This window comes from Arctopsyche grandis, chromosome 4 (assembly GCF_051622035.1).
Source record: "Arctopsyche grandis isolate Sample6627 chromosome 4, ASM5162203v2, whole genome shotgun sequence".
Classification (NCBI taxonomy): Eukaryota; Metazoa; Arthropoda; class Insecta; order Trichoptera; family Hydropsychidae; genus Arctopsyche; species Arctopsyche grandis.
The window spans coordinates 14,853,328-14,865,366 of NC_135358.1; the positions used below are offsets into that span (position 1 = coordinate 14,853,328).

General features: G+C 30.9%; 1 protein-coding gene across 1 annotated transcript; it reads left to right on the top strand.

Annotated features, from left to right (window-relative positions):
* Positions 1-377: 377 nt before the first annotated feature.
* Positions 378-11,302, top strand: spn-E (tudor domain containing 9 protein spindle E). Its single transcript, XM_077430281.1, has 26 exons — positions 378-719; positions 828-995; positions 1,207-1,428; positions 1,510-1,585; positions 1,666-1,793; positions 2,768-2,929; positions 3,011-3,201; positions 3,305-3,480; positions 3,587-3,750; positions 3,818-3,985; positions 4,064-4,226; positions 4,299-4,426; positions 4,513-4,728; positions 5,135-5,364; positions 6,054-6,093; positions 6,175-6,275; positions 6,370-6,532; positions 6,623-6,850; positions 7,040-7,261; positions 7,349-7,468; positions 8,882-9,039; positions 9,124-9,243; positions 9,339-9,606; positions 9,703-9,815; positions 9,892-10,110; positions 10,184-11,302. Exons 1-26 carry the CDS (start codon positions 522-524, stop codon positions 10,323-10,325), a joined length of 4,284 nt encoding a protein of 1,427 aa, XP_077286407.1. The 5' UTR covers positions 378-521; the 3' UTR covers positions 10,326-11,302.
* Positions 11,303-12,039: the final 737 nt, after the last annotated feature.

The following is a 12,039-nucleotide window of genomic DNA, read 5'->3' on the forward strand; positions in this document are numbered from 1 at the left end:
TAAAAATAATAATTCTTTGATTTTTTTTTCGATCTTAGTGCGTATCTTCGTAAGTCAAAACATCTTCGACAAACAAAAGTCGAGGATTACCTGTATGTGATTGTTGATGATCTAATTTTAGGTCAATCTCGAAAATTTATTTAAATTGGGCATGTTCTGTTTTAACTTTCAATATTTTATTTTAATTTTAATATATTGATTATAATTTTATTTTGATATTTGAATTTAATTTTAATATAATAATAATATTTTTAATTTTGATATTTAATTTCAATTTTTAAATTTAATTTTTATTTCGATATTTTGTACGCTACTGGTTTTATCGTGCTGGTTAAATCGTTGGACCAAAATCGTCGTTGGTTTGGTCCGTACGCAGCATTAAACAAAGGGAAGATGGTTGGTAGCTTGTAGATTGTAAGTGACAGTGGAGTGCATCGCCGTATGTTATCTGGTGATCAGGTAATCTCGGCAAATAATAGATATTGGTAGTGGGTGTGGAGTAGTAAATCAACTGATGAGCCATGGATGAACTAAATGCATTCTACAAAAGCACTAATTGTAAACGTATCGTTTTCGCGGGAGCCGCTTCTGGGGGAAGTCATTCGCAACCGATCGGCGTTGCTCAGGCGGAGTCTCAGCGTGTTTCCGCCTTCGAACCGGTTCCAGGCATTTCTTATGCCACCAAGTACTTGAACCAAGAGAGAGATGATGCCCAACATGTAACATTTTCTTTTACCATTTGATACAGAAATTTACATTTCCAGGTTGTACTGGAAATGTCAACTTAATACAGGGTCTGTTGTACGAGTAGTGTTTTTGGTTTTTAGAGTCATCTCAAAATGCTGCCAGAAGATGAACTCGATATGTTGGATGAAGACAACGCCGACTCTATGGAAGACGTTTCGTTTCAAGAAGAAACTGCTATTTTATACCAAAAGTATAACTTGAATAAAGTCTCCAAAGGAAGTTTTCCTATTGACAAAATAAAGTCTCAGGTCAAATACTCAATTATTAATCAACAATAGTCACAAATCTCTGCTTGAAGCTCGTCCTTTGTTTCTTAGATGTCATTCATCTCAACTGTAACCTTTATTAAAGCACCCGCACAATAACTTGCTACCCCTTTGTACATGTTTTGTTCATCATCACACCGGCCAGTTTTTGGTATTATTGTTGAATTTGATTATTTTTCATTTAATATTTCAGATATTAGGAAGTATACGTTCTCAGTCTGTAACAATTATTGAAGGGCCGACTGGGTGTGGGAAGACAACTCAAGTTCCACAGTGGATATTGCAAGACAGTTATAAAAATCGAACGCACTGCAATATACTTGTTACTCAGCCTCGTAGAATCGCAGCCGTCTCTATTGCCAATCGCGTCTGTGAAGAAAATAATCTAGTACTAGGAGAACTTGTTGGATATCAGGTTTCTTTCTTGAAATATTATTTAAAAAATGTTTGTAAGTTAACATAAATTATTATTGATGTTTGTATTTTATTTTAATAGATTGGCTTGGATAAAAAGGTTTCAAATGATACTCGATTACAATATGTAACTACTGGTATATTCTTGCAAAATTTAGGTAATTACAATTCTTGTGTACGTATAAATATTTATTATAATTTTGAGGTTAATTTTTTATTATATCTTTAATATTTTAAGTAACACGTAAAAATATGAAAACATACACTCATATTATTTTGGATGAAGTCCACGAACGAGAAAAAGATATGGACTTCTTACTTCTCATTGTAAGAAAATTACTGTGGAAGAATTCCCAAAATGTTAAGGTATGTGTATCTAGGATGCGGTGCATCCGCTCTAAAATCGCCAGACAAATTGAATGACAGATTAACGGACGGCTGCTTTAAATGCAATTCTCATCTTCTCGAATGATAGATTGCACATCAGATGACGGGTAACCCTTTGATGTGCACAGATGCAATTATTAAAATGGTAATTATTAAAATTGAGTTGGATCTTTCAGGCGAGTTTAATAAGGCAAGATTCGATAAGTTCCGAATCTTGCCTTATTAAACTCGCCAGAAAGATCCAACTCAATTTTAATAATTGTATCTGTGCACATCGAAAGGTTACTCGTCATCTGATGTGCAATCTATCATTCGAGAAAACGAGAATTACGTTCAAAGCTGCCATTCTGTTAATCTGGCGATTTTAGAGCGGATGCACCAAACCCGTGTATCTAATATATAATTTCGAAAGAGACTTTGCCTATACATATGTAACCTTCGTTCGTTCGTTGGTTGGTTGGGAAATCCGTTACGTCATCGAACAAAAAATTATATTTTTTTCGATTCAAAGGATTCGAAGTCCCCGGGGGCGAAAGCGCCAAAGGCGAAGCCCTAGGGGGAGAAGGCGCCTCCGAAGGTGAAGGCTCCGGGAGGCGACGGAGCCGATGGCGAAGGCGCCTTCGCGCCACTTACTAGACTTACGAGACTTACTATATATGTTTGTTTGTTCGTGACAGTCAATTTAATGAAAAAAAAAACAAATTAATATCCAAATAAATTTATATAAAATAAAACTATTCAAATAAATTTAATAAAATGTTTACTATTCGATTAGTCATGCTTAAGCGGGTAATACAGCTAGTTTTGAAATAGAAATATTCTTACTATATTATTGTAATAATTTATACTTCAAATATTTTAATAATTTAAATGAATATGTATATTTTTACAAGGTTTATATTAGTTTTAAAATGTTTTCATACTGTCATAAATATTGAATATATTATTTTCAGGTAATATTGATGTCAGCAACATTTAATGTTAGGCAATTTTCTAAATACTTTTCTACTCAAACTGGCAATGGATTTGAGAGAATACCTATAATATCATTGTCTGAAAAGAGAAGTCACAGGCTGGGAATATACTATTTAGATGAGTTATCGTTAATTGGCCAAGTAAGTACATATACAGTTAATATGCTATTTTATGCAATAATATTTATGTATATCGAAAAATATATGTATATATAATTTAAGTTACCAGAGGTAAACATGGAGGAACCATCGATATCTAAGAAACATTATGAATTCACTGTGAAGTTACTAAACGCTTTTGAAAAAATGGATATTGCTTGTAAGGATTCTTCCAGACAAGGTGTTCTAATATTTTTGCCAGGTATTCGTGAAATAGAAGAATTATATTTGATGCTCAATAGTTTGGCAATCCGGTAAATATATATATATATATATATATATATATATAAGACAAATGAGTATAATTTATTATTCAATTTTTATTTTAAATATTTGATTGTTCAAAATATATTTCAGTTCAAAGATCGATTCCAATTGCACATTGCATAAATGGTGGTTGGTTCCATTACACTCTACTATAACTACTGAAGAACAAGTTAAAGCCTTTAAAAACCCTCCTATTGGTTGTCGTAAAATAATATTGGCAACTAATATTGCAGAAAGTTCTATTACAGTACCAGATATAAAATATGGTTTGTGAAATAAACCCTTGAAAGTGATATTATTGAACTAATAAAATTTACCACACGTCCTTGTGAATCGTTATTGATCTATTAAATTTGAAAATTGATTTTCCAGTTATAGATTTTTGTCTTACCAAAATGATAATTTGTAATCACAATACAAATTTTTCTTCCCTTCAATTATGCTGGGCATCCCAAAACAATTGCACACAACGAGCAGGAAGGGCAGGTCGAGTGTGTGACGGAAAAGTGTACCGTTTAGTACCTTCAGACTTTTATGTAAGTTTCATTATTATTAGTTTACAAATATGAAAATTCATAGATTAATTCATATTTTTACTTTTAGGATAAATTGCCAACTGAATGCCCTCCTGAAATATTGCGATGTAGTTTGGAAAATTTAGTTTTATCAACAAAACTTTTAAATATGGGGTCACCCAAAGCTGTACTTGCGCTTGCAATGAACCCTCCAGATTTGACCAATATCTTTAAAACTGTGCTAGTCCTTAAGGAGGTTAATATTATATTATACTATGTATTTATTTTATTCTACACATGTTGGACTATTATAAATGTTAAAATGATTTTATAGGTAGGTGCAATGTCTAAAACTTTAGGAGAAGAAATTTGTTTTGATGATGGTGACATAACTAATCTTGGGAAGATTATGGCCATACTTCCTCTTGATGTTAGAGTTTCAAAACTCATAATGCTCGGATATGTTTTTGGTTGTTTGGAAGATTGCATTATAATGGGTAATTTTAATTCAATAATATTATAAATATTTAACCTCATTTAAGATAAAAATAATTATAATAAATTTTTAGGCGCTGCTGTGAGTATAAAGAGTGTATTTAGTAGTCCATTTTTAGAAAGAATGTCTGCATTCAATTCAAAACTTACTTGGGCCTTTGGATCGACTAGTGATTGCATAGCGTATCTTAACGTATATAAAGTATGATATTATAATTATAATATTAATTTGATTTGATGCAAATAAAAATTACACATTTGTTTATTGATGGTGTTATTTTATTAAAGGTATACGCAAGTCTTAAAACGCAAAATAATTTTTCACATTTTGAAGGCGGAGTGCGAGAATGGGCTAAATCTACTTTTGTGCAGTTGAATGCAATAGAAGAATTAAGTATACTTGTAAATGAGATAAAACGTAGATTGTATGATGAAGGAATTTCAGAAAATTTTTCTGAACGGAGGACACTATGGAACAATGTTGAGCTGCCATTAATCTTAAAGGTAGTATTATTTCTTTTCTTTCTTCTTTTTAATTTTCCCATGATGCTATTGTGGTTGTCTCTGAGCGACACCTATGGTATTAAACTTGTACATATATAAATTTATATATTATACATTTTTGAAATCATATTCAAATAGTGATGACATAGTGGGTAGGACAATTAAATCAGATAAATTGGCAAACTGATAAGAAACGATCGACTTGGAGTCACAAATATCCAAGTCTGACCAGCAATAATACAGAAATATTTCCAAAAAACTTCTTTTCAATCAGGGTCAACCCAGGGCTGGAATCTGGAAACCTCTCGTTGGTTAGCATTAATGCAACCACTGAACTATACTGCTGGGTACAATAGTTAAATTTCTACGCATAATTTATTATAATTATAACTATTTCTTTTATTAGATGGTAATTGCTGGGGCTTTTTATCCACACTACTTTGTATTATCTTCTGGAAGTGAAAGTGATGAACATGAAGCTATTAAAACGTTGAGTGGCAAAGATCCTTTTTGTACCGTTTATTTGTCTAATATGGACACCAGCCAACCGAGTGCATTGTATTCACGTCAAGTGAAAAAAATTTTCAGCAGTTTGAATTTGGTCGACATGAATATTGAATTTGACAATAATAGCAGGTTAGTGATTATCTCTTATCGATAGCTAGTATTATGTATATGTTTATTTTTTAATGATCAAAATAAAGACATTGAATACAAATACAGAATTTCAAATTCAAAAATTTGCATTTTTACGTTTTTAGAATAATAATTTCTTCCAATATTCTTAAATTATAGCTCTTAACCTCAATATTTTTTTATGATACCAAATTAACTTCAATAAAGACTTATTTGTGAGGTAAATAAACATTGTATATGTATTATTGTACATTTTTTGTTCAAAAAATTGTCACATGCAGTACTAACGAACCTAGTATTATCTTACTGAAATCATGTTTGGTCTTCCTCTAATGTTCTTCTAATACTCTTTATTAAATAGAGAAGATTTTTTTGAATATTAAGCATGTAACTAGTAAAAAAATAAGTTTTCTGCAAAAAATCTCTTTTAATCTTTAAATAAAACGAAAAGATGCTCGTTTTTTTTCACCTGCAATATTTTTGAAGAGTTACATGGGTGTCACAGTTTTGATCCCTGGAAGAGGCGCTAAATATTAACACCTAGATTTGTTAATCAATGTCTTTTCGCCTTGAGACTCTACAAAAGTATACATATACGTAACATTTTCTTAAGCAGAGAAATTTTAGAACCGTTGCAATGTTCTATCTCATTCATCCATTAATAGTAAATATATTTGTTTTTTTCGCAGCAAAATATTTGTTTCCTGTCCAGATGTGACTCAACCAAAAGTATAAATAAATTTATTTTTACTTTTTTATTTTTTATTATAGATTTAAAAATAATAATCGATAAATAAATGTTTCCCACAGATCATTCAAAGAGCCAAAATACCTGGTAAAGTATCATTGTTTGTTTATCAAGCATTGAAGATGCGACAGCTAAAAATGCCATTAACCTTAAATGTCATGCCGTAAGTATTCTTAAAATAAATTTACACTAAAACATTAATTTTGCAAAATATGTAATATATTTTTTAATAAAAGTTGTTGATGTGTTTATTTTAGGTGCAATAAGGCAATACAAAGAGCATCGGATTTAGGAATAAATCTTGATAAAAATCTTGAAAAATATCACTCAAGTGGAGACTCTTTTAAAAATCTTCCCTACTCAATGCAATTCCGGCTTCCGGGAATAGATGAAGCACACGTTGCAATAAAAATAACTTATGTTAGTATTTCTAGCGTTGAATTTTGAAAAAAAAATTTCATTGTACATACATATGTAGCTCATAGTTTTTCCATTCTTCTTCGTTCATAGACTCAGGATTGCAGTAATTTTTGGGCCAATCATCATGACGACTGTACTAAGCAAGACATAGAATGGTTATATAATATACTAAATTCCTCAAAAGAAGCAATACATCCATTCAATAGTAAACCAATTGTTGGAAATTTGTACGCTGCGCTGTTTAAACCTAATGACCTCAGTCCTCGACAATATTATAGGGCGAGGGTTGAGAGAAATTTACCTAAAAAATTGACATGGGTAAGAAATTTTATTAGCTTTGTAATGTATTGCAGTAATTTCCAATCGAGTTGTGAGCTTTTTTTTTAATACAAATGTTAAGGAATACTTCATTAGTTTCCCCTCAAAGAAAATAAAATAATGAAGTATGCAATCGCTGCAAAAATAATTAGTTGATTATTAATTCAAACTCTCTACTATCAATGATAGGTTCATTTTATTGACTTTGGACAACGTGAAGAAATACCATTTGATCAATTACGAGAGTTTAACCCTACAATAAAAAGGCTATTTGAAATGAAACCTGTTGCTTTTAAGTGTACCCTAGCTGAAATAGGCCCATCATTTATTAAGGATACAATGGGCTTCTGGACGAAAGAGGCAAATGATAGATTTTTAAAATTTACTAATAGCGATCAGCTACATGGAAAGGTATTCAATTGATATTTTCCAATTATAAATAATTTTATTTTTTTATTTTTACATATACTCATACACAGCTTGTTTTTCTATTAACAGGTTTATTCTGTTGTAAATTCCGTTGTCGCTTTGGAACTGTATATTGGTAATACCAATATAAATGAAGTTCTTCTTAATGAAGGCTTTGCCCAAGTAATTGAAGAAAGTTATGCTTCAAAGGTACGATTTTCATTTTATTATGCAGCGTTTCCCAACCACGGATATGCGTAACCTCGTAACCCGAAGGGTACACGAAAAAAAAAATAATGGTAGAAAAATAATGCAATAATTATTTCTGACCTTCCCGCACATCGATTATTGATAATTTTTGTCCTTTGTTAAACGTTGCATGGACTGGTTTTCTTTAACTATTCTTTAATGGTCTTCTATTTTTTTTCTATTAATTATTTTGAATTTACTATTATTATTTTTTAGCTTTTAATTTTATGGCTTGTTTCTTATTATTAATGTTATTATTAATAATAATAATAATAATAAGAAACTTATAATATTGTAGGATTTGGTTGTTTGGAGACATGGGCGGTAATGTAAAATAATACTCGTTGAGCGGTTTAAAACATTGTTTACTAGGTGTAGCGCTGCAACGGTCTGTTCCGACACTACAAGCTACCAACCTTATCATTCATTGTACTCATGCATGCCAACTTAATCATTTATACAGGCATTCTTCTAGGTTATAAAACTAAAGCCCACACTATTACATATTTTTGATTTTCTCTTTTACGTTTTTGTTTTATGCTTATAGCAAATCTATCGGTTAAAGCTCCTTCCCAAGTGTTTTTAGCGATTTTTCCTTTTTCTGGTGCTCATAGTCGATAACTGTCTAATATATAATTTCGAAAGAGACTTTGTATGTAACTATTGTTGGTTTGTAGAAAAATAAATTAATATTTAGATAAAATAAAACTATTCAAATAAATTTAATAAAATGTTTACTATTAGATTGGTCATGTTTAAGCGGTTTATATTACAAATACCGAGCGAAGCTGGGTAAAAACACTAATTTAGAATAAAAAGCTTGTAAAAACTTTTAAAAATAGAATGCCGATTTGTCTATTGCATGTATAGCAGAGATAAAAAATTTACAAGGTCCTTTTGCACCGTTAGGGAGGGGGGGGGGGGGGAGCGGATTAGTCTTATTAAACTTAAAAAAAATTAAATAGGGGTACAATTTTCGAATATGGGCTGCTAGGGTGTATACGATTCAAAAAAAGTTGGGAACTGTTTATCTTTTTTAAAGGTGATCCAATGGTTAGCGCGAAAGTTTTTCTTAAATAAAACGATTTATGAGGGAATATCGAATATCTCTATTTTATTTGAAAGTTTGATTTATTCTAATTACATGCGAAACACATTATTGTTCGTTTAATTACCCGCGTTCGATTACAGGCACTCGAGCTTTTAGATCAAATAAAGGTTTCTGATATTAATTCTTGTCATATCGAAAACAAGAAAACATCAACATTATTTTCTTAAAAAATATGTTTTATTTAAGAAAACTATTTGATGGCCCATTATATTTCCAGATTTTAGATAATGTATAACATGAAAACATTTAAAATTTAATTGCAGATGAACAAGGATTTACGTGAACGTATTTTAGATTTCCAGCCATCTCAAATAGCTTTTTTTAATGAACAACAATTACAAAAAGATATGGACTCTTGCGATCATTTATCTCCGTCCCCAGAGGAATGTACTAACCAAATAAATCTTACAGGACCTTTTAGGTAATAAAATAAAACGAACCTGGAATTATTTTGTGCTTATGCAATAAAATTAATATGTTAATAAGTTAATAATTTTATTTTCAGTCCTTTGGAAACAAATGTTTACAGCATTATGCATACAGGTAAAGATAATAGGGTAAATGTTGAGTGGGACTCGGTTAATTCTATTCTTTTGAACACTGAACCTCAAATTCGAAAACAAAGGTACATATATATGTACATATATATTTTGGTGAATTAATATTTCTTTAATTATGGTTTCCATGCATCTATTTGAACACTATTTGATTTATTTCTAGATTACTTGTAGCAGCATCTGTTTCTGAATCAACTGATGGAAGTGTTTTCAAGATTAGGAATACCACACTAATGCCAAGTATTCCAGGACTTGCAGAATTAGTGTCATTGATGTTTTGTCCAACTGCTGAATTGTGTTGCAATGCTACACGTGACCGATATGTTGCGATTCTTTGTGGTCTTGGTCATGTAGACGGAAAACCTATATTCCCCGATCACGACATGCTAGTTAATATTGATTTTGAGATTACCAATGAAGATATTAAAAATGTGAGTACATATTTTAAATGCATAAAAATAATATATGTACATGTATGTATGCATATAAAACACTATACTTTATATAAAATGAAATTGAACTTTTAGATAAATTTCTTAAGATATACAATGGATTTTGCGTTATTAAAATCAGATACACAATTGATGACAGATGAACAAAGAAGCGAAACCCCAAAAACAATAAAAAAAATCATCGAAAAGTAATATACTTAAGAAATTCTATTTATTGCAAGTGTTTAATTGGTACATATTATACATTTGTATATTTTTTATCAGGTTGATTTCTCGTAATCGGAAGCAACAGGAATTTGTGGCTACACCTGATTTGTGGCAGTGGAATAAAGTAGATGCCAAGGAAGTTTTGAATTGTCCGGATCTATTCAATACATGTGCAGTTTATCCACCACATAACGCTATTCGTTTACTTCCTCAAAATCCTAATTACCTTATAAAACTTGCCCAAGAAAACGCTAAAATACATGACATTTGTAAAGGGTAAACAATATACATTTTAAATTTTTTATGTATAGTGAATAAATTAGACTTATTTCAATAACACTTTTTTTAGGCTTCAAAATGGTGATGGAAAAAGATTCCAATGTAATCTTTGCGATACTGGATTACTCAATGTTCCTAGTCTTCGACTTCATCTATATTCTCGAATGCATCGAGAGCATGAGAAAGATTTACCACACATTCCTACAAAATAAGATGACTAAAAAATTGTTGTACCTACTTAGATAATAAATATCATTGTCAAAAAAAATCTTTATATTTAGTGTTACAACAACCATAAAAGTGTAAACAATGAACATACATAACATGTAACGGTGGTGACTAACTTGAGCAATGCTCGCGAGCATATTGTCAAGAATTTGACAATATGCTAGCGAGTACTAAGTTGAATTGTTTTAGTATTCTTTGATTTTAAATTTATTGTTACAAATCAGCATAAAAGTACTTTTTGACAGTATGTTCGTGAACATTGCTCAAGTCAGTCGACACCATAATATAAAAACAATTCTTCGTAAAATGTTAGATGTAAATGTATAGGTCTGTTACCGAGAGTTAGCGCGAACAAATGCGCTTGTGTTGTGTAAGTGAAAAGGTGTATAGCATGCTGTCACACTGCATTCAATAATAAAAAGACACTATCCCTTTCGCGCGCTTCTGTGTGAGTATGAGAACGCGCCAACTCTCAGTAACAGACCTGTAAATGTAGTGATTTTTTTAGGTCTAGTATTAGTCATAATTTAACTTTGCATAATTATTCCGATTTTCAATTGCGTGATTGTTGAATAATAAGAGTACATACAGGAAACAGTCTCACATGGATGAGAAGAAAAATGTGTGGCATTGAGTGGACAAATGTTGCTCATAAGAGAAACAAATGGAAGAACATTAGAAAAGCCTTCCATCTGCCAGTGGATGGTGAATGATTCTGAATATTGACTGATATTAAACATACATATAATCAGGGATTTTTTGGAAAAAAAAGGTGCCGGAACTCACTTCGTATCAAGTTTTTTTATTAGAATCAATTATATTATATAGAATACTTTTTAGTTTTACCCCGCTTCGCTTGGTATTTTTAATATAAACCGCTTAAACATGACTAATCTAATAGTAAACATTTTACTAAATTTATTTGAATAGTTTTATTTTATATAAATTTATTTGAATATTCATTTGTTTTTTTTATTAAATTGACTGTCACGAACAAACAAACATATATACTAAGTCTCTTTCGAAATTATATGTATACCAGAATTCGGCGGCCCCCCAGCGCCTTCTCCATCGCTCCCGGAGCCTTCGCCCTCGGAGCCTTCGCTCCCGGTGCCTACGCCCCCGGGACTTCGAATCTAAAAAAATCGAATCAGCGCCTATGAATCGAAAAAAAAAATCGAATGTGTTGTCTACGAACCAACCAATCAAGGTTACATATATGCAAAGTCTCTTTCGAAATTATATATTAGATTTTTTTGAAGCATAAAAAATGCCGAGAAAAATAGGTGCTGGAACGCTGTTCCACTGCGTTACATGGGAAAAAAAGCCCTGCATATAATATATTTATTTCATCATCATCAGCATTTAGCATCATATACATGTATGTATATAAGTTCATGTAATATTTTATTTTCATATTGCGTCATTGCGACATTACGGGGTTTCCCAATTCGTCGATATGACCAAAATAAAAAAATCTATGTATCATATATTATTAATATATAAATTAGCAATAGAACACATAACATAAAAACAAAACGAGAGAAAACAAACAACAACAAATGTACGACAATATACATAATCTATAAATATATAAAATGTGTGTATATAAAAAATATAGCATAAATGATGAAAAAATTTAAGAAAAAAATACATTTCTCAATATCAACATATGGAAAATATCAGTATGTACATACA

Excerpts from the sequence above, each read along its gene's own strand:
- spn-E (XM_077430281.1), top strand. The coding sequence starts at position 522 with ATGGATGAACTAAATGCATTCTACAAAAGCACTAATTGTAAACGTATC. Across the intron at positions 1,586-1,665 it reads TATATTCTTGCAAAATTTAG|TAACACGTAAAAATATGAAA; the intron begins GTAATTACAATT and ends TAATATTTTAAG. Across the intron at positions 1,794-2,767 it reads AGAATTCCCAAAATGTTAAG|GTAATATTGATGTCAGCAAC; the intron begins GTATGTGTATCT and ends TATTATTTTCAG.